General features: G+C 51.6%; 1 protein-coding gene across 1 annotated transcript in view; it reads right to left on the bottom strand.

The window, feature by feature from the left end:
* Positions 1-22464, bottom strand: part of EIF3J (eukaryotic translation initiation factor 3 subunit J) — a 49481-nt gene extending 27017 nt beyond the window's left edge. Inside the window, exon 1 of the mRNA XM_082253185.1 lies at positions 22364-22464. Within this exon, the coding sequence (XP_082109311.1) occupies positions 22364-22385 (22 nt within the window). The 5' untranslated portion in view covers positions 22386-22464. The remainder of the gene's footprint in view (positions 1-22363) is intronic.
* Positions 22465-23419: the final 955 nt, after the last annotated feature.

The raw sequence follows: 23419 nt of genomic DNA, 5'->3' as shown, positions 1-23419 counted from the left end.
CCGCTTTAAAGTAACCCAACTTTTATGTATAATGTGAAAGATGTTGTTACACTGAGTAAATAGATACCTAAAATGTCACGCTTTAAAATTGCGCACGCTTGCAGAATGGCGACAAACTACTTAAAAATCTCCATAGGTGACGCTTAAAAAAAAAAAATCTTAACGATTACCAGATAGAATTACAGAGGAGGTCTAGGGCTAGAATTATTACTCTCGCTCCAATGATACCTCACGTGTGATTTAAACACTGGTTTATACTTACGGGAGGTATTAGCCCCCGTTCACATGCAAGCGATCCGACTTCGGGTGGCGACCTCCGAGGTCGCGGTGCGAGCAGCGCGCCGCGACCTCGGAGGGGCCGCCACGGACTTCATAACATTGAAGTCTATGGCGGTTGCCTCCAGGTCGCCCCAAAGAAGCTCCGGACCCTTTTTCTAAGTCGGAGCGACTTGTGTTGCTCCTATTAGAACGGGTCCGCAGCTTCTCTATGGAAGGCGACCTACGGCGACCTGTGAGGCGACCAGGTCGCCTCACAGGTCGCCTTAGTGTGAACCGGGGCTTAGTGTGTATTTTCTTTGAGCACGTGGGGATGGGGGGTGCTTAAAAAAAAAAAATGTTTCTTATTTTATTTTTCACTGTTCCTTAAAAAAACAAAAAATTCTGATCACTTTTATTGCTGTCACAAGAAATATAAACATCCCTTGTGACATTAATAGACAGTGACAGGTACTCTTTATGGAGGGATCGGGGGACCTCAAATCCCTCCTCTGCACTTTAAAGAAATCAAAACTCCAAGATCTTCCCTTTTGCATACTTTGAATTTTTTAAAATCAGAACTGTTGGCTGCTAAGGAAACTGGAAGCGACGTTGCTGCCGGGTTTTTACATCAGAGACCAGATCGAAGCTGACTTTGTTCGGGACTCCGGCTGGTTGCTCAGTTCTCCCAGTGGGATGGGAGACTAGGGCGGAGTGGCGGTGGGAGAAAACATTCCCTCATGCTGCTTGTGATAACAGGCGAGCTGATTAGCCGCATCGGTTGTCATCACATTAAGGGTGACCGTCCACTCTAGAATACAGTACCGGGGTGACGCCTCTAGCTGCAGGCATCACTCAGGTACAAAAACTTCCTCAAAATGTCATACGGTTACATCATTTTGCGGGAAGTGGTAAAAATATGACTAAAAACAATTAAAATGGCTAAAATAGAACTAAAACTAAAAGGGCATTTTAGCCAAACGTCTATGACTAAATCAGAAATAAACATCAAAATGAACACTGGACAGTTCTCTCCAATACAGTTCCCAGGCACATCACTTCAAAACTTATACTAAGCTCACCCAGATTCACTTTAACCACTTCTCACCCGGGCCATCTCTGACACTTCACTCCTACAAGTAAAAAACAACCCTTTTTTTGCTAGAAAATTACTTAGAACCCCCAAACTATAATATATATATATATATATATATATATATACATATACACACACAACCAAACTATTATATATAAGTAATCGACCGATATGGTATTTTTACCGCCGATAACGATATTTTGGTCATCGGGTATCGGCCGATATTTTCGGACATTAAAATTTTTTTTTTTTTTTTTTTTAATGTCTACAGGTACTGTGGTGGGGGGATCTGGGGGGTCTAAAAGACCCCAAACCCCTCCTCTGCACTTAAGCATTCAAAACGCCAAGTTTGGCTGTTTCAAATGCTGCAAGTTTTTTTAATTCAGCGCCGCCATGACATCACTTCCGGGTACACGGCAGCGCCAAATTCAAAGGAATGGAGACTAGGAATGCACCGATCCGACTTTTTTGGACCTGATACCGATATCTGGCGTTGTGAAATCGCCGAACCAATCCAGAGCTACACACAAACCAAGCGGCTGCAGTACAGAGCAAAGCCGATGCTTCATGTGTACGGCTCCTCCATTCACAGGCGGAGTGCATCTGATATCACTCCGCCTGTGAGCCGGACCTATACAGGGAGTAGCGGCTCCCATCCCATACTACTACTGCACCTAGTAAGGGATGGCTGAGCCATTACTAAGCAAAAACCGGATCGGCCAGTGGATCGGTCAATGTTACCGATCCCCCGATCCATCTAAAATGGCCATATCGGCGCCGATATCCGATCCGAATATCAGATCGGTGCATTGGAGGTAGGAATCCCGGGTCTCCCGGTGGGATGAGAGACCCGGGCGAGCTGCGGAAGGCGGCGGGACGTCCCCTGCCGCTCCTTGGAATGACAGCCGGTACCGGGGTGATGCCTCTAGCGGCAGGAATCACTCCGGTACAGCACTTTCCCTTAAAATATCGGTAATATTGGTATATAAAAAGCCGATTCTGATACATCGGGGAAAGTCCATCGATCTATGTATATTTTTTTTTTAGCAAAGACCCTAGAGAATAAAATGGCGGGAGCTGCAATTTTTTTTTGTCACACGATATTTGCAACGCAATTTCTTAGGGGGGGGGGGGGGGGAACACTTTCATGAACTAAAAAAAACATGTCACGCTTTAAAATTGCGTCTGCCCGTGGAATGGTGGCAAACTGCTTAAAATTCTCCATAGGCGATTAGAGTTGCACAGGAGGTCTGATGTTAGAATTATTGCTCTCGCTCTGACATTTGCAACAATACCTCAGATGTGTGGTGCGATCAGAGTTTACTTATGCGTGCGGGAGTAACGTATGTGTTCGCATTTACACGTTAGCACAGTGGGACGGAGACACTTTGAATTTTTTTTTTTCTATTTATACAATTTTTTTTTTATTTTCTTTTTTTAAACACTATTTTTGTACTAACTATTGCTATCACAAGGGATGAACAACATCCCTTGTGACAGCATAGGTGACAGGTCCTCTTCATGGAGAGATCTGGAGTCTATTAGACCCCCAAATCTCTCATCTGGCCTCCCATGCAGCCAGTCAGACAGAGATCAGTCTGATTGGCTGCTTCTCTGGCCGCTGGTGGCCAAGTAGACAAAGGGGCGGAACCGGAAATGACAGAACTACTCGTTGCGCCTTGTTTTCAGGGTTACAGAGAGGAGAACGGCGTCAGTTCCTCTCTCTCTGTACAGGGCAGCCATCACCACATCGCTCCCAGGCACAGCAATAGGACTGGAGAGCCCACAGCATTGATCCCGCCACCCGCAGAAGTTATCAAGTGGCTAATAAGCCACTCAGATCACTTCTGCCGGAAAGAGAATCGCCGGCCGAAAAGAACGGTACTGGGATGATGCCTGTAGGTGCAACCACCATCCCGGTATACCCACTGACACCCGAGGACGTACGGGTACATACAGAGGGTGGGAAGTGGTTAAAGCGGAGTTCCGGGCACAGATGTCATTTTTTAATGAACATACCCCCCAGGACAGTCAGGGCTAGTACATTCCACAATGGCTAGCCTCTGATCTGTCCCGGTTCGCACTTATTTTTTAGAAGAAATACTTACTTAGAAAATTTCTTCCACAGCGTTTCCATCTCTCTTGTGGGCAGCTGAAGCCGGCGCGGTCCTCTTCTGCGTCTTCTTCCGCGTCTTCTTCTCCCAGAATGCGCCGCACCAGCCCCTCTCGTCACTTCCGGCGCGGCGCCGCATTCCTAAACAGCTTCTGGGCATGCCCAGAAGCTGTTTAGCAGGGGAATGCGGCGTCGCCCGGAAGTGAGGAGCGGGGCCGGTGCCGTCGCATTGATTCCTGGGAGCGATGACGTTTAGCTCCCAGGAATCATCGCAGCACAGGAAGTGACGGGGTGAGCCACGGCTCCGAGGGAGGAAGCAGTCAGAGGTGAGTATTTACGATCTTCAATAAAAAGGTGAGTAAACAAAAAAAATAAAAATAACTATCCAATTCCTTTTCAGGTCAGGTCTACCTAGCGGAGGGGCACAAAAAAAAAAAAAAATCGTTTTTGTGCCCGGAACTCCGCTTTAAAGCTTGACTCCCGAAAAACTACAATTTTATATATATTTTTTTTTTTTAATATAATAAAAATAAGAGGGAGGAGATCCAGCCTAAAAGTACATCGAAGTGGTTCTAAAGCCTAGACTTTTTTTTTTTTTTTTTTTTAACCTTTAAGTGGTCCTAAAGGCCGGTTTTCTTTTTTACCTTAATGCATTTTCTGCATTACGGGGAAAGCTCGTTTGGCTGTACTTTTCCTGTGGATCACAGGAGTGCAGTTCATTTTGCACTCTTGTGAGCAGTTTTCAGCAGACCGTGGGCTGAAGTCCGCTGACGTCACAGAGCCCGTCCAGGCAGGGGCAAGATCGCGCCAATGGAGTCAGGATCCGCCCCATATGCCTCTTCCTTTCAGCAAGCCACTGAAAGCCTGAGCCGGTTGCTCCCGCCCCCTCCACAGCCCGGCACTCCAGTAAATAACGGAGCAGAGCAGAGAGCCTTTGACAAAGTATAATTCTATACAAAATTAAAAAAAAAAAAAAAAAAAACTTTATGCAGCTGCCGAACCCCCCCCCCCCCCCCCAATATTTAGATCTGATCCCCATCCAACGAACAGCGACTCTTTGCCTCCGCACAGGGAAGCTTGATTGGCTTCAGCTGCTTTCAACCAAATTCTGTGACGAGGGGGGTGGAGCCGAGCCGTGCTGACTATACAAGCAGACAGGGCAGCCCAGGACTGAGCCCGCATGAGTGCCCCCATAGAACATCCAATGGTGGCACATCTAGAACAGGAATTCTATTTTTTTTTTTTAAACTAGTAATGGCGGCGATCAGCAACTAATAGCAGGACTGCGATAATGCACGATGCCAATCGGACACTGACACTTTGTGGAAACCAATGACAATCTCACAGTGATCAGCGCTAACAATATGCACTGTCACTGTATTATGGACAATGGCTGGGAAGGGGTTAAACATCTAGGGCAGGGATCCTCAAACTACGGCCCTCCAACTGTTGCAGGACTACACATCCCATGAGGCTGTGTAAAACTGTAACATGCCCAGACATGACTAGGCATGATGGGAATTGTAGTTTCTGAACAACTGGAGGGCCATAGTTTGAAGACCCCTGGTCTAGGGCAATCAATGTAAGAGAAATCCAGCTGTCAGGACAGAGCTCTGCCTTGTTTACATAGGCAGATCTCCGTTTTGTGTCTCTGCCAGATGATCAGCAGGTGTCGGCAGTCATCCATTGGCCGGTACTCGCAAATCAGCTTCTGCTGTGACTAATCACAACAGAACTGGCGTGCCCTCTTGGCGGAAGCGATTCTGCCCAGGAAGGCTGCCCTGTAGCAGTATACCTGCCATAGGGCGCTCTAAGTCAGTGGTTCTCAACTCCGGTCCTCAGGACCCACCAACAGGCCAGGTTTGCAAGATAACTAAATAACATGACAGGTGATCTCATTTGCTGCTCAGTGATTGCAGTATGCTAGTCTGCATCTCCCCAAGGTAATACTTAAAATCTGGCCTGTTAGTGGGTCCCGAGGACCGGAGTTGGGAACCACTGCTCTAAGTGGCTACTAAACAGTTGAGGCTTCAAGTGGGTTAAAACAAGCTCAGGGCTGCAATAGTTCTCAGTAAATGTGATCACATTTACTGAGAAGATGCCGCCCCCTCAGCTGCTTCAGTTCCCAGGCTGTCCCGCTCCTCCAGGGAGCTCAGGAGTACAATAAATAGCGTCAAGATGGGCAGGTTTGGTATCTATTCCAAGGCCTTCTTTAACCACATGCACCGACCTGACCAAGAGAGCCGACCTCCTTCAGTATATGTGCTGCGGCTGGTTGGCTCTGTTTCGCAAAACGACGTACCTGTATGTCATTTCACGCAATAGCCAGTTTGGGCGCACGCTGATTGGCCAGAGGGGGAATCCAATCAGCAGGTCCAGTGGATGCGATGTCTGCCAGCCACCCGCGATCGCTCCCCGTAGAGACAAAACGGCAGTCTGCCTATGTAAACAAGGCAGGCCGCCGTTCTGCCAGAGATGAACACAGGGATCCTGTGTGCCTGCTATCTAGGAGCACGAATCTCTGTGTTCATCTAGTGAGTCCATTCCCCCCCACAGTGTTAGAAAACACCCCCTAGGGACACACTTACCCCTTTGATCGCCCCTGGTGTTAGCCCCTATCCTGCCAGTGTCATTAGTACAATAACAGTGCATATTTTAGCACTGATTACTGTAGTAATGTCACTGGTCCCCCCAAAGGTGTCAAAAATGTCAGTTAGGGGTCCGATCTGTCCGCCGCAATGCTGCAGTCCCACTAAAAATCGCTGATCACCGCCATTACTAGTAAAAAAAAAAAAAAAAATAATTGCAAATCTTTCCCCTAGTTTGTAGACGCGATAACTTTTGCACAAAGCAATCAAAATATGCTTATTGGGATGTTTTACCAACAATATGTAGAATACATACTGGCCTAAAATGATGAAAAAAAAAATTTAAATAATGCAGAGCCAAATCGCAAAAAATAGCCTGGTCATTAAGGGGGAAAATCTTCCAGTCCAGAAGTAATTAAGGAACAAACCTAAAAATTCCAACTCCATCCCAGAACAATCATGACACATTTATGGACACAAAAGCCTGCAGGAAATCAGCACCGTCCACCTGTTGATCAGATGGGTGACCCCAATGTACAGGTCAGCAGTCAGCTGAGTGATCTCTATAGGGAGCTCACCTGACATTGTGCAATGAATGGGATTTGGCTGCCACTGCTCATCTCTAAATACAACTGCAGAGCTGCAAGTTAGTTGCTGGATTCACAACTCTAAGCCTATCGCTGCTAGAGCCGTTTTTGCACAAGTTTAAGCAAAAAAACATTTTAGCCCTTAACCACTTCCCGCCCGCCCTATAGGTAATTGACGGAGGGAAGGTGGTTGCATTATCCTGACTGGCCATCATATGACGGCGCGCAGGATAATGCACTCTGTGTGCCCCCAGGGGGGCACGCAGAGCGGCGATCGGTGTCACTCTGACACATCGCATCTCCGATCTCAGTAAAGAGCCTACTGACATAGGCCCTTTACCATGTGACCAGCTGTGTCCAATCACAGCTGGTCACATAGTAAGTAGCCGTTGATCGGCTTTCCTCAGTTCGTGCCTGACAGGCACAAGTACAGGAGAGCCGATCAGAGGCTCTCCTGACCCGGGAGGGGGGGGGGGGGGGTCTGTGCTGGTAATCAGATCATTGATTACCAGTGAAGACCCTTGGGGGGTGCCACTAGAGCCACCAGGGATGCCCCACCCATGGCCAACAGGGATGCCCCACCCATGGCCAACAGGGATGCCCCACCCATGGCCAACAGGGATGCCCCACCCATGGCCAACAGGGATGCCCCACCCATGGCCAACAGGGATGCCCCACCCATGGCCATCAGGGATGGCAATCAGGGCTCAGGGAGCCTGCCAGTGGTGCCCTCCCCATCAGTGCTGCCCACCATTGCCATCTATCAGTGCTGCCCACCAGTGCCCATTATTGCCATCAATGCCACCCACCAGTGCCCATTATTGTCCACCAGTGCCGCCTATCAGTGCTGCACATTAGTGCCACCCCATCAGTGCAGGAAAAAAAAACGTATTTACAAAATTTCCTAACAAAAAGTTTTTTTTTGGTTTTTTTTTTTAAACTTTTTGGGCTTTTTTTTTTTATTTGTGTAGTAAATAGAAAAAACATTACGGTGATCAAATACCACCAAAAAGCTATTTGTGGGGAAAAGAAAAAAAAAAAGACAAATTTGGTTTAGGTACAGTGTTGCATGACCGCGCAATTGTCATTCAAAATGCAACAGCGCTAAAAGCTGAAAACTGGCCTGGGCAGGTAAGGGGGAAAGTGTTTGGTACTGGAGGTGGTTAAGATTGTATAAAACTCCCAAAACATTATATATTTTCTGAAAGAAAACACCCTAAAGAATAAAATAGCCGTAGTTCAAATTTTTTTGTCACACGATTTTACTGCAAAAGGTCTATGAAACAAAAAAAGTTTTAGTAAAAAAATACACTAATGGCGCTTTTCCACTGCATGGAACCGTACCGGTTCGGCAAGCTTTTGTCCTTTTCCACTGCTGGTACCGCATGGTATAGGGTGGGAACGGTTCGGTACAGTACGGTATAGGTTTGCTTTTCCACTGCATGGAACCGAACGGTACGGCTCTGAAAAAACAGTACCTACTCGATTGTGGTTCCAACAGGTACCAAACTGGTACCATATCCCACAATCCTTTGCATGCATTCACTACTAGCCACTGATTGGTCAGAGAATCACACCCAGAGAATCACACCCACCCCGTTGTTATCCCACCCACTTAACTTTAGTACTACTTTAGTGGAAAAGCAAACCTATACCGTACCGAACCGTGCAGTGGAAAAGCAAACCGGGCCAAGCAGGGCCGAGTAGAGCCGAGCCGGTACCAGCCGGTACTTGCAGTGGAAAAGTGCCATAACGTTAATTTTAGGGCACACGAAAGCAGTAAATTAGCCATTTTTAAAAAAAATATAAAATATGAGGTTGCGCAGAGTAAATATACAACATGTCAAGCCTTAAATTTAAGTGCGCCCGTGAAATGGTGGCAAACTTAAATACAGTATATATTTTCCATAGGCAATGCTTTAACCACTTGCCGACCGCCTACCATGTTTACAGCAGCAGGTCGGCTCTATTGCATGAAATCACGTACCCGTATGTCATTTCGTGCAATAGCCACTGGACACAGGGGATGCCAATCAGCGGGTCCAGCGGACCTGATGTCTGCTGGCCACCCGGGATCGTTCCCCCGGAGAGACAAGACATCGGTCTGCCTATGTAAACAAGGCAGATCGCCGTTCTGACAGGTAGGAAGACGGAGATCTTGTGTGTCTGCTAAGCAGGAACACTGATCTCTTAATCCAGACAGATCCAATCCAGACCGCCCAGCCCTCCCTTACACACAGTAAGCACCACCTAGGGACACACTTAACCCTTTGATTGCCCCTGATGTTAACCCCTTCCCTGCCAGTGTCATTAGTACAGCGACAGTGTATATTTTTTAGCACTGATCACTGTACTGGTGTCACTGGTCCCCAAAAAGTGTTGAAAGTGTCAGTTAGGTGTCCGATTTGTTCACCGCAATGTCACAGTCCCGCTAAAAATTGCTGATCGTCGCCATTACTAGTAAAAAAAAAAATAATACAATTCCATAAAAATATCCCATGGTTTGTAGACGCGATAACATTTGCACAAGCCAATCAATATACACTTATGGGGATTTTTTTACCAAACATATATAGCAGAATATATATTTTTGCCTAAATTTATGAATTCGATTTTCTTTACATTTATTAGATAGGTTTTATAGCAGAAAGTAAAAAAATGGGATTTTTGACTTACCGTAAAATCTATCTCTCTGGATGTTCATCGGACACAGCTCCTGAGCTTCTTAACCATTGGGTTATACAGCCCCCTACAGGAGTAGGACACTAGGCAGAAAAATAATCTGGCTACGCCTATGGGGCAGTCCCAGGAGGTATACTCCCTCTCTGCTTTAGGTACTCAGTTTTGTTACAAGCAGTGTCAGAATTACAACTCCACAGAGGGGTGGGTGCTGTGTCCAATGAACGTCAGAGAAATGGATTATACGGTAAGTCAAAAATCCCATTTTCTTTCGTTCATTGATGGACACAGCTCCCGATTCTTCTTAACCATTGGGACGTCCCAAAGCAATATTAAACGAGGGGTGGGAACAGTGAAAGAAATTCCCAAGGCTAACTATAGCCAACCAGGTAAACCGGAGCTCAACCAAAACTGGAGCTCACATGAAGATAACACACCCTCAAAGAGGATCAGGTCTTCTAAACAGCAGCCTGCAAAAACCTTGAGGCCAAAGGAAGCATCCGCAGATGCCAACACATCTACTTTATAGATCTGTGAAAGTGTGCACTGACAACCGGGTGGCCGCCTTGCAAACCTGCATCACTGACGCCTGATGACGGAGTGTGCCTTGACAGGGGAAGGAGGAACCTGACCCCGGATGGAACAGACCTAAACCACCGTCTGTCTGATCCATCTGGAAATGGTCGCAGAGGAAACGGACAACTTTTTATGAGGCCCATCCGTGAGCACAAGTAGAGAGTGTGACATCCTAAGAGACTCTAACTGCCAGGTACACCCTAATTGCCCGATCCACATCCAAGGCATGCAAAGCAATTTCCCTCGGATGTGTTGGCCTGGGACACAGGGAAGGCAACACATTGTCTTAATGCAAATGAAAATCAGAGACAACCTGAGGAAGGGACGACGGACAGGGGCGAGGAAACAACCAGTAAGGTGAATGACAGGATAACTCCAATACCGACATCCTGCGCACAGAGGTGAAAGCCACCAAAAAGGCTACTTTCTGGGACAGTGAAAGCCGAGGAATCTTCTCAAGATTCTCAAAAAGAGGCTTCTGGGAGGACAGAGTACCAAATTGAGGTCCCAAGGCAGCAACAGAGACCGCACTGTGGTGTCAATTGCCTAACTCCCTAAAGAAAAGTACACACCAGGGGAGTATGTGGCCAAGGGCTGTTGAAATAAGACCACTAAGGCTGACCCTTGATAGTACTCAAGGGCAGTTTCTGCTCAACCCCCCATTGAAGGAAGGTCAAGATCCGAGCCACCAAACAAGAGCGAGGATGAACCCCAAGAGACTGACACCATGCAATGTACGTCTTCCACGTATGACGGTAGATCTTCCTAGAAGTAGGTTTCCTAGCTTTTAAATCGCGTTGGAAACATCGACTCACGACTGTAAAGCAGTATGGAAGATTGGCCCATGGGACAGATCCTCCCTGGGAGGAATCTTCCAAGAAACGACGGCGACCAGAAGCACCAGATTGGTGTACCCAGGCCGGCAAGGCCAGTCCGGGGCCATAAAGATGACCAGAATCCCTTCTGCCTTGATCCTGCGTAGAAGTCTTGGCAGAAGCTTAAGAAGGAAGGCGGAAATCAGACGATACTGACCCCACGGGGCCGGCAGCGCATCTGTGGCATCCGCTAGAGGATCCCATGACCGAGCCGCCAACAGATCCACCTCGGGAATGCCCCACAACTGATGAAACACCTCCGGATGAAGGGACCACTCCTCTTGGTCCAATGCCTGCCCACTGAGGTAGTCTGCCTGTCAGTTTCCCATCCCGGGAAAGTGTACGGCGGAGAGGGCTGGAACTAACCATTCTGCCCACCTTAGAATGCCAGCTACCTCCAGAGCCACCAGGACACTTCTTGTGCCCCCCTGGTGACTGGCATAAGCCACGGCCATGGCTGATCGCTCAGGATACCAAGACGTTGATCAATAGTCTGGACTCCAGATCACCTGAGCAGAATATTTGCTGAGGACGCCTCCCCAACAAGACAGGCTGGCATCCTTGGTGACCACTGTCCAATACAAGGGGAGGAAGGATTTGCCCAGCCCAAGCACCAAAGAACAAAGCCATCATATTAGGGACTCTTTCCTTCCCCGATTCAGCTGGGTCAGATTGTCCAGAGACTGCAGATTCTTGTCCCATTTGGCCAAAATCTCCCTGCAGGGACCTTGTAAAGAACTGTGCAAACAGAAGCGCCTCGAAGGTAGAGACCATAAGGCCCAGCACCCGCATGCAAGTCTGGGGGAACAACCATCTGCTGGACAGCAGGAGACGATTTGCAGCCTGTAGTTTGTCCAGAGCAAGGAGCACTCTGGCTAAGGCAGAGTCCAGAGTCAGACCCAAATAGTCCAGCTTGTGGACGGAACCAGAGCAGACTTCTGAAAATTCAGCCAAACTCCCTAAAGCTCAAATGGGGATTTCCAGGTTTTCCACCAGAGCAGTAGGAGACTCCGCTCGCAGAAGGACAATGTCCAAGTAGCCCAGTACCACGATCCCCCATTGGCATAATGCTGACACAGAGGCCAACACTTTCGTGAAGACCCGAGGAGCAGAGGCGAGACCAAAAGGTAACGTCACAAACTGATAATGCTCCTCTCCCACAGTAAAGCAGGGGAAGTGTTGGAGACCGACACATATTAGAATGTGAAGATAAGCGTCCTTGACTTCGATGGAGGCAAGAAAATCCCCTGATGCAGGCTAGCCACCACATTGTGAACGGACTCCATTCTGAACTTCTGCATTTGCACAAAGCAGTTCAGTGCCATGAGGTCCAAAATTGGACGCACCTTGCCTTCCTTCCTGGGGACTGTAAACCGGTTTGAGTAAAAACCCTGAAAATGTTCTGAAGTCGGAACCAATACCATCAGCTGTAAAGTAAAAGGTCTTGCACCGCCCCAAAAAAAGCCTGTGAGTGGATTGCACGTCGGAAGGAAGAACCTTACCAGAGGGTAAGAGCGAAACTCGATCTTGTAGCCAGACCGAATGCCTTGTGGACCCACCTGACTTATACCAGGGGAGTCCACGGGTCTGGGAACCAGCAAAGACATCCCCCCACCCCAGATATGGGTGAGAGCACACCTTCCTGCTGAAGGGGCCTTGTTTGCGGGTCTGGAGAAGCCCGCACTTGACTTGCCAGACTAAGTTTGCTTGGATCTTCCAGGAGGAGGCCCCCAAGGGCTTCCGATTCCTTGTCAGTCAACCCTAAGAGCCAAGAAGGAAGGCCCAACGACTACGATGAAGGTCCTTGCTCTTAGTAGCCTGCAGAAGAAAAGTACTCTACCCGCTATGAGACCTTTAATGATGTCATTCAGGGTAGTGCCAAACAGGCAATCTCCTTGAAAGGAAAGATCAGTCAAGGTCTTTTTAGAAGTCTGGTACGCAGACCAGTATTTGTGCCCAAAGGACCACTGCCGAAACAGTCGAACCACTAGGGGAGCCGCATCCAAAGAGGCATCACAGATAAACTGCAGCCCTTGGACCAGCTGGTCCACCAGCTCAGCAAAGGCAGGGGGGGGGGGGATCTACTTCCCCCCCCCCCCCTCCAGGTCACGGCGTAAAAGCCTAGCCCATTCGGTCAGAGTCTGCAACACCAGGGCAATCGTGAATATCGGCCTCTGTGCTGAACCAGTCAGGGTGTACATATTGCGGGCCACAGCCTCCACCTTCCTCTCAGTCGGGTCCTTAAAGGCCGGGGACTCTTCAACTGGAATCATGGTTGCCTTATTTAATCTGGAAACCGGCGGCTCCACCAACGGTTGGACAGTCCACTTCTTAAGAAAGGACTCCTCATAGAGGTATCACCTAGCAACTCGCTTAGGGACCCCAAGGGGCCGCTTTGGTCGTCCCCCACTCTTCAGTGACAATACTGTCAAAATAGGAGGGGAAAGGGAACACCTTTGCCGCTCTGGATTACTTGTGAGCGACAAAGGGAACCTGCGCCTCCATCGCAGCTGCGTCGTCCAACTTTAAGTCTCAAGCACAGATACAACCAGTGCGTCCACCAGCGCCTTTTCGTGTGTGGTTGCAGAAGCGGAGGAATCATCCTCACTGTCTGAGGATTCAGGGCACGTGGTCGCAGACCCAGCAGGGTGACCCACGTCTGCGGGGACCGAATAGGATTCAGGATCTGAGGAGACAGATGAGGCAGGGGAAGGTGGGAGGCGCTTTATACCAGCCTGTTGCCCAAAAGTCACCTCCACCCAGGACCGCCATCTGTGTATCGATGGATAAATGGGACCCGGAGGGCCCCGCAGCCCAAGAGAGGGGATAAGGTGAGGAGAAGTGCTCCAAAGACTCCATGAGTCACCAGGGGGCCCATACAAAAAAGTGTAACACACTGCGAAGGAACAACCACCACTACTCTGGCAGCACCACCCGGCTGCCAGTAACAGAGCACCAATCGATCCACTGCACAGGGGGAGAGGACCCCACCAAACTCATCACCCCGCAGAAGGCAGAAGCCAAATGTGCACTGCAGGAGCAGCGATCCGGGAGTCAGCACCAGGGGATGGGCAGAGGTCCCCACCGCTGAAATCGTGGCCCAGAGGGCTCCACTGTCATGGCCGCCACTATTTGCAATTGCAAACCACCCCAAAATGGCCACCGGACTACACAAATATGGCCTCCGTGCATTAAGCACACAGGCTACAAGAAAATGGCAGCACTACAAGGCTCCCAGGGGGGATCCCTAGGCCTCAAGGACAGGCCCAGGCAGGAGCCCCCACCAGGTACACCCCCACTTTCACAGCCAAACGTCTGGTCACCGGCGGTGCATCCCCCCCGCCCCATCGCCAGCATAGCGCCCTGCCCCCACCCCAGGGGGTGGACCAGACCACCCACACAGCACCAGCATAAGTGGAGGGGTAGGGTGGGGTAGAATGGGGGGGGGGGGGGGGGACAGCTGAAGGGGGCTGTATGAAATGGAGGGGAGCCCGGGGGTCCATCCCAAGGAGGGGCCCACATCCACCCCAACACCCTTCAGGGGGACAGCTACTCACCATACCAGAAACCAGCTGGGCACCTCTCCAGACATTGAAATGGGGGGGGGCTGTCTGCCAGGAGGAATGCAGTGACTCAGGCAGAGAACCAAGCATATGCGACCTCGAGAGGCGTTTAACTCGCAGGCCAGCCCCCCTCTGGTGGGGCTATCTCGTGGCTGACCTAGTGCGGATCTGAGGTCTGCACGCACTCGCTGGCCAGACTAAAGTAACCACCAGATCTAGATTATACAGCCCGTCGCCCAGTCCGACAGTTGACTGTAGATCTCAAAGGAAACAAAATTCTATCTAAAAAGAAAAAATTGCTAAGGATCCTAGCAAGGAACTAGGCAGACAAAAAAACTGAGTACCTATAACAGAGAGGAGTATACCCTCTGGGACTGCCCTTAGGCATAGCCAGATTTTTTTTTCTATGCCTAGTGTCCTACTCCTGTAGGGGGCAGTGTAACCCAATGGTTAAGAAGATCAGGAGCTGTGTCCTTCAGTGATGCTCTTTTTTGTTTATAGCGCAAAAAATTTTTTTTGGGTAAAGCGTTGCACGACCACGCAATTGTCAGTTAAAGTAACGCAGTGCCGAATCACAAAAAATGGCCCCTTCTGGGGCTGAAGTGGTTAGAAGCCCCCTATAGGTCCTCAGTTTAGTGTTATGGAAGAGGTCTGGTGCTAGAATTATTGTTCTTATCCCAACGCGCGTGGCAATACATACCATGTGTATCGCAATCAACGTTTTCAGGTGTAGGCATTACTGTTTGTTCGTGCGTATATGTGGGGAGGCCTTAAAAAAAATAAAAAAATATTTGGGGGGGGGGAATTTTATGTAGTTGGGTGTAATTAATTTTTTTACAATTGAAAAACTTTTTTTCATCATACAAGGGGACAAAAATGGAGCACAGGGAGGATATTGGGGGGGGTCTTTTAGATTCTAGATGTGTCATTAAAGAGAACCTGTCACCAAAAGCTCATCCCATAGAGCAGTGGTGGCGAACCTTGGCACCCCAGATGTTTTAGAACTACATTTCCCATAATGCTCAACTACACTGCAGAGTACATGAGCATCATGGGAAATGTAGTTCCAAAACATCTGGGGTGCCAAGGTTCCCCATCACTGGTCTATGGGATGAGCTTTTGGTGACAGGTTCTCTTTAATGACACATCTAGAATCTAAAAGACCCCCCCCCCCCCAATATCCTCCCTGTGCTCCACTGAATGTAATGCACATCGCAGCATAGCTATCTGAATATTTCCACCCGACAGGCAGGAGTCTGCTTGTCAGACTTATCCCAGTGGCTGCAGCCACCAGGCACCCCCCCCCCCATTTGTCAGGTCCATACACCATATGGCTGTGGCAGCAAACAGGTTAATGTATCTCTACTCACAGATACATACCTTCCCTACCAACCTGTTTACCCATCAGATGCCAGAGGTCCAACCCAGGATTAAGAGGGTCATAACCCCCCCCCCCATGACAATGTTTGGACCTACAGACTGGCCACACATGACCAATCACTCTGTATCCCAACATGGCAATTTTTGTTTTTTACATACTCTCCCACTTCTGAAGATGGCGCTATAACCCAGAGGTCAAGAGCTCAGCTGTGCCATTTACCACCTCAGCTCCGGAAGGTTTTACCCCCCTCATCCTCATGACCAGGCCATTTTTTCCTATTCAGCACTGCGCTACTTTAACTGGAAATTGAGCAATCCATGCAACACTGTATATAAATTAAATTTATAAAAAAAAAAAAGAAAAGTAAAAAAAAAAAAAAAAAAAAAAATCACACAAAGTTTTCTTTTAAGTGGTATTTGATCCCCTCCGCGGATTGTTTTCTTTTTTACAATATAAAGAAAAAAAAAAAAAAAAAAGCATACATTTTGGAAAAAAAAAAAAAAAAAAAAAAAACTATTTACTTTTTGCTATAAAACACTAAAAAAAAAAAAAAATCAAATCTCTTAATAAATTTTGGCCAGTATGTATTCTGCTACATGTCTTTGGTAAAAAAAAAAAAAAATAATATCACAATAACTGTATATAGATTGGTTTGTGTGAAAGTTAGAGCATCCACAACTATGAGATACTGGAATTTGTATTTGCTCTTTTTATATTAGTAATGGCGGCGATTAGTGACTTATAATGGGAATGCAATACTGTGGCGGGCAATCCTACACTGGGTGGGAACTGACTGACACCACCAGTGACACCAATACAGTGATAATACTACACACCAGGGGTCTTCAAACTACGGCCCTCCAGTTGTTCAGGAACTACAATTCCCATCATGTCTGTGAATGTCAGAGTTTTGCAAGGCCTCATGGGATGTGTAGTTCTGCAACAGCTGGAGGGTTCTAGTTTGAGGATCCCTGTACTGACACTGGCTGGAAAGGGGTTAACCTCTAAAGGCATTGATGGCGAACCTTGGCACCCCAGATGTTTTGGAACTACATTTCCCATGATGCTCAACTACACTGCAGAGTGCATAAGCATCATGGGAAATGTAGTTCCAAAACATCTGGGGTGCCAAGGTTCCCCATCACTGCTCTAAGGTGATCAAAGGGTTAAACATGTGCCTAACCAGTGTTTATGTGTGCAGCTTTTAGACCCTTTTTATACTTGTGCGACTTGCCTTGTGACTTAGGACTGCAAAGTCGCATGACAAGAGGTACCCCATGATTTTCAATGAATACCGTTCATATCTGAGCGACTTCAAAGTATTCCCCGCACTACTTGGGCCCGACTTTGATGTGACTTGAGGTCCATAGACATCAAAATTACACAGGCGTTGCTTGAGGTCGCACAAGTGTGTAAGGGGCCTTACTGGAGTTCTCCTTTCCATTTTTCACAGAGCTGTGCTGGGTGTAGCTCACTGGGGGGGGAGGGGTGAAGGTCAGTCATTGGCTGGGACCTGGTGAGTGGCATGTGCCATGACAAATCAAAGCATGGACCTGCATGTACCCGGAAATGCAGAATCTCACACACACATCTGTGTATAGTTCCTTCCCTACAGGAGATAGTCGGTGAAGCGGAGTTCTGCCACCCCCCCCCCCCCCCATGAAAAAATTAAGTCAGCAGCTACAAATATACTGTACCTGCTGACTTATTATGACACTGCGATTTGTCCTGTGATTTGGGACCTGCACAGTTGCATGACAATTCATACTCCATAATTTCTAATGAGTAGTGTTCATATCTGTGTGACTGCACCACTTAGGGCCGATTTTAATGCATTTTGAAGTCCAAAGACCCAGGCATTGCTTCAAGTCCAGCCAAAACCGCGGCAACAAAATTGCGGTAAAATTGTGCGACTTTTAGTGTCGCATAAGTGTGTAAAGGGCCTTACCTGTCCTTGAATCCAGCAATGTCGGCACCCCAGCCAATGTTTCCATCGGCTCTCGGGTGCTCCTGCCGCCATTGCCTGTAAGGGAGACCGGCAGCAAAGCCTTGCGACTTCACAGCTGAATCCCTACTGCGTATGCGTGAGTGTGCTTTGTGAATGGTCCGATGGCAGAGGAAGGGGGCCGAACATCCGGGGGACCTTGCCAAAGCCAGGTTTCCCAAAAGTAGGAATGGGTAGCTGTCAAGAACAGGTAACCCCCCCCCGCAAAAAAAGGTGCCAAACATGGCACCAGAAAAGGGAGGAAGCAGATAAGCGGAGCTTTAACTAAACCTAAAGACATAACATTTCTTCTTCTGTTGGATGGAGTGGAGAGGGATTAGGACCCCTGTCAGGTTTTTATTGCTGTGTCCCCATTAGACAGATTCACCCTCTGTTTGCCCTCTTTACAATTCTCACTGAGTGAAAACAAATCCAAAATTTTAGGATGTCCCCAGAACAGGCAATAGAGGGGAAATCTTCCAATGGGGACACTAGTGCTAATGATTCCCTCACTTTGGAGGGATTTCCTCTCACTTCCTGTTTTGGTTATGGGACAGGAAGTGAAATCTCCATAATGGGACAGAGGTGGCAAAAAAAAAAAATCAAAAAAATCTGACAGGGGATCTAACCCTCCCTTTGCATGTGAAATCTCAGCCAAAGATCTCCCCTCTATTGCCTGTTCTGGGGACATCCTAAAATTTAGGTTTTGCTTTCACTCAGTGGTAATTGTAAAGAGGGCAAACTGAGGGTGAATCTGTCTAATGGGGTCACAGCAATAAAAACCTGACAGGGGATCTAACCCTCCCTTAGGCTGAGGTTACACACGCGGCAGTGTGTTGACAGGTGGCGAGGAGGGGAAATATTGCTTCCTCATGGCCCGCCTACACCCTGTAGCCACGCCACGGCCCGCCTGCACCCTGTGCCCACGCCACGGCCCGCCTGCACCCTGTGCCCACGCCACGGCCCGCCTGCACCCTGTGCCCACGCCACGGCCCGCCTGCACCCTGTGCCCACGCCACGGCCCGCCTGCACCCTGTGCCCACGCCACGGCCCGCCTGCACCCTGTGGTCACGCCACGGCCCGCCTGCACCCTGTGGTCACGCCACGGCCCGCCTGCACCCTGTGGTCACGCCACGGCCCGCCTGCACCCTGTGGTCACGCCACGGCCCGCCTGCACCCTGTGGTCACGCCACGGCCCGCCTACACCCTGCGGCCACGGCCCGCCTACACCCTGCGGCCACGGCCCGCCTACACCCTGCGGCCACGGCCCGCCTACACCCTGCGGCCACGGCACGCCTACACCCTGCGGCCACGGCCCGCCTACACCCTGCGGCCACGGCCCGCCTACACCCTGTGGCCACGGCCCAACTACACCCTGCGGCCACGGCACGCCTACACCCTGTGCCCACGCCGCGGCCCGCCTACACCCTGCGGCCACGGCACGCCTACACCCTGCGGCCACGGCACGCCTACACCCTGCGGCCACGGCACGCCTACACCCTGCGGCCACGGCCCGCCTACACCCTGCGGCCACGGCCCGCCTACACCCTGCGGCCACGGCCCAACTACACCCTGCGGCCACGGCCCAACTACACCCTGCGGCCACGGCCCAACTACACCCTGCGGCCACGGCACGCCTACACCCTGCGGCCACGGCACGCCTACACCCTGCGGCCCACGGCACGCCTACACCCTGCGGCCCACGGCACGCCTACACCCTGTGCCCACGCCGCGGCCCGCCTACACCCTGCGGCCACGGCCCGCCTACACCCTGTGCCCACGGCCCGCCTACACCCTGCGGCCACGGCCCGCCTACACCCTGTGGCCACGGCCCAACTACACCCTGCGGCCACGGCACGCCTACACCCTGTGCCCACGCCGCGGCCCGCCTACACCCTGCGGCCACGGCCCGCCTACACCCTGTGCCCACGCCACGGCCCGCCTACACCCTGTAGCCACGGCACGCCTACACCCTGTAGCCATGGTACAGCTTGCCAGGCCCAACAAGAGAGATGGTCCTGACTGTGACTGAGAATAAAACATCCTTTGCATCTTAAGGAGGCTCAATTACCTATTTCATGCATGCAGTTGGGGGTAAAAAAAAAAAAATCAGCCCCTTCCTGTATCCAACATGAAAAGTTTTTCCTTCAGTTCTACTTAAAAGCCCCATTCTGGGATAATCCTTGCTTGGGTCCTTCTTTGGGTGTCCAGGTCACTGCCTGTATGATGCTGAGCTATTGGATGCCCCAGCGACTGGGTTCTCTCAGGATCCAAAAGAACGATGATGTCATCGCGTTAGGGGAAAGGGGGTGGGGGGCGCAGCAGGGGGGAGACTGGTGATCTCAGGCTGCAGATCCGGATTCCCCCGGTACCGGGCGGTGGAGAGGGACCTGGAGGGGGGGGGGGGGCTTAGCAGAGTATCTGGCTTCACAAAATAAAGGGAGAACACTCTTCATAGGATATGTTGGGGGAGGGGGACATAGCTTTAGCCCGGGGTGGGACTTTAATGAATGGAATAGAAAACCGGCACTACCTGCATGGAGTTTGCATGTTCTCCCTGTGCCCATCTGGGTTTCCTCCAGGTACTCCGGTTTCCTCCCACACTACAAACATGCTGGTAGGTCATCTCCTGTCTATATTAGCCCTGGTATGTAAATATGTGAGTTAGATTGTAAGCTCCTTGGGGTCAGGGACTGCTGAGAATGTACAGTGCTGAGTAAACTGACAGCGCTATATAAATACATCATAAAAGATCCACAACAGCTGTGATGACACATGAAGGTGACCTGTGATTTCCCCCTCCCCCTACATGTGCCCCATCCACTCCCACTGAGCCAACCCCCCCCCCCCCCCCCATGTGTGCTATAACCCACTAACCCTGAGCAAGCCAACACCCACCCCCCAAAATCACTTCCACTGAGCCAACCCCCCCCCCCATGTGTGCTATATCCCCCTCCCCCCCCCATTCACTCCCACTGAGCCAACCCCCCCACCCATGTGTGCTATATCCCCCTTCCCCCCCCCCAAATCACTTCCACTGAGCTAACCCCCCCATGTGTGCTATATCCCCCTTCCCACTACCCCTGAGCAAGCCAACTCCCCCCCAATCACTTCCACTGAGCTAACCCCCTCCACCCACGTATGCTATATCCACCTCCACACTACCCCCGAGCAAGCCAACTCCCCCGTGCCCCATGTCACTCCCCCTGAGCCAACTCCCCTGTGCCCCATGTCACTCCCCCTGAGCCAACCCCCCCGTGCCCCATGTCACTCCCCCACCATGTCACTCCCCCTGAGCCAACTCCCCCGTGCCCCATGTCACTCCCCCTGAGCCAACTCCCCCGTGCCCCATGTCACTCCCCCTGAGCCAACTCCCCTGTGCCCCATGTCACTCCCCCTGAGCCAACCCCCCCCCCGCCCCATGTCACTGCCCCTGAGCCAACCCCCCCGTGCCCCATGTCACTCCCCCACCATGTCACTCCCCCTGAGCCAACTCCCCCGTGCCCCATGTCACTCCCCCTGAGCCAACTCCCCTGTGCCCCATGTCACTCCCCCTGAGCCAACCCCCCCCCCGCCCCATGTCACTGCCCCTGAGCCAACCCCCCCGTGCCCCATGTCACTCCCCCACCATGTCACTCCCCCTGAGCCAACCCCCCCGTGCCCCATGTCACTCCCCCTGAGCCAACCCCCCGTGCCGCATGTCACTCCCCCTGAGCCAACCCCCCCGTGCTGCATGTCACTCCCCCTGAGCGAACCCCCCCCACCATGCATGTCATTCATGTCCCCCACTCCCCCCTGAGCCAACCTCCCCCATATGTGTCTTTCACTCCCACCCCCCCCCCCCATCTACACCCTACCACTCATCTACCCCTGTGACAATCACCTCCTGCTCCCCATCACCTCCTTCCCCCCCGTGTGCCATCCAGATACCCTGAGCCAATCTCCCCCCATCCACTACCCCTGTGCAAATCTCTTCCTGCTCCTTATCCCCCCCCCCCATCTAATCTCAGCCTCTGGACCCCATTCCCCCCCCAGAGATTACTCTCTCCCCTATGTTGCATCCACAGTGCCAATCTCCCCCTCCCTACTAGTCCTTTGCCAACACACCCCCTCCCCAAAAAATACCCCTGCTCCCTATCCCCCCCCCCCCCATGTGGCATCCACTCACCCTGTTCCCTAGACCCCCCCATGTGCCTCATCCACTCTCCCTGTGCCAATCTCTCCCCCCGGCTCCCTAATAACCATCCCCCCCCCCAAAGAAAATACCCCAGGTCCCTATTTATTCCCCCCCCCCCAAGTGGCATCCACTCTAACTGTGACAATCTCTCCCTCTGCTCCCTAACACCCCTCCCCCCGAGTCTCTCACATATGGATTCACATGGCTTTCCTCAGAGAAGGAGGGGGGGCAGTCTGAGGTGACATATCCCCCCCCCCATGAGGACAGTCAGGGAAGTCCTGAGGGGAGGTCAGGGAGGGGTCACCGTGGCAAAACTCCTCCGGGGCCCGGATCCCGGTGGTATGAGGAGGCCCCGGGAATGGGTGGGAGAGTTCCCGGCGCGCCCCTAAAAGGAAGGGTGGGCTCGCCGGAGGTGTCTCAATACGGGGGGGGAGGGAGGGGGATTGGTCCCGGTTCCCCGGGCTCAGGGAGTGTCCGGTGTTCTCTCACCCCAGCTGTCGTTCTCCGCCATTTTTCTTCCCGCTGCAGCTCCGGCTCCGACTGACTCACCGCGTCCAGCTGCGCGCGCAGCTCTCTGACGCCCGGAGGGGCCCCTCGCCGGAAGTACGTCACTGGACACGGAGCGGAAGCGGCTCAGAAGACGCCATGTTGGTACACCCAGGACTCACACACAGGGTTATCTATAGGCTGGAAGCTACACCCGGGTGACTGGGCCGCCATGTTGGCGAGATCACGTGAGAAGCACGTGTCAGGCTGGGCCTGTGTGATCCGCACATGGGAGGACGAGCACGTGCTGAGTGACCGGAGGAGAGAGAGAGAGACGTGTCATCGTGTTCTACAATCCCATTCACCCTCCAACACCACTGCATCCACCCTCCGACACTGCGCCGTCCACTCCCTGACACCGCTCCGTTCACCCTCCGACCCAGCTCCGTTCACCCTCCGACCCAGCTCCGTCCACCCTCCGACACTGCGCCGTCCACTCCCTGACACCGCTCCGTTCACCCTCCGACCCAGCTCCGTCCACCCTCCGACACTGCGCCGCCCACTCCCTGACACCGCTCCGTCCAACCTCCGACACCACTGCATCCACCCTCCAACACTGCGCCGTCCACTCCCTGACACCGCTCCGTTCACCCTCCGACACCGCGCCGTCCACTCCCTGACACCGCTCCGTTCACCCTCCGACACTGCGCCGTCCACTCCCTGACACCGCTCCGTTCACCCTCCGACCCAGCTCCGTCCACCCTCCGACACTGCGCCGCCCACTCCCTGACACCGCTCCGTCCACCCTCCGACACCACTGCATCCACCCTCCGACACTGCGCCGTCCACTCCCTGACACCGCTCCGTCCACCCTCCGACCCAGCTCCGTCCACCCTCCGACACTGCGCCGTCCACTCCCTGACACCGCTCCGTCCACCCTCCTGACACCACTGCATCCACCCTCCGACACTGCGCCGTCCACTCCCTGACACCGCTCCGTTCACCCTCCGACCCAGCTCCGTCCACCCTCCGACACGGCCCCGTCCACCCTCCGACACT

This window comes from Pelophylax lessonae (genome assembly GCF_965119305.1).
Source record: "Pelophylax lessonae genome assembly, chromosome: 4".
Lineage (NCBI taxonomy): Eukaryota > Metazoa > Chordata > Amphibia > Anura > Ranidae > Pelophylax > Pelophylax lessonae.
The sequence above is the reverse complement of the archived record's forward strand: the minus strand, read 5'-3'. Positions and strand labels throughout refer to the sequence as shown.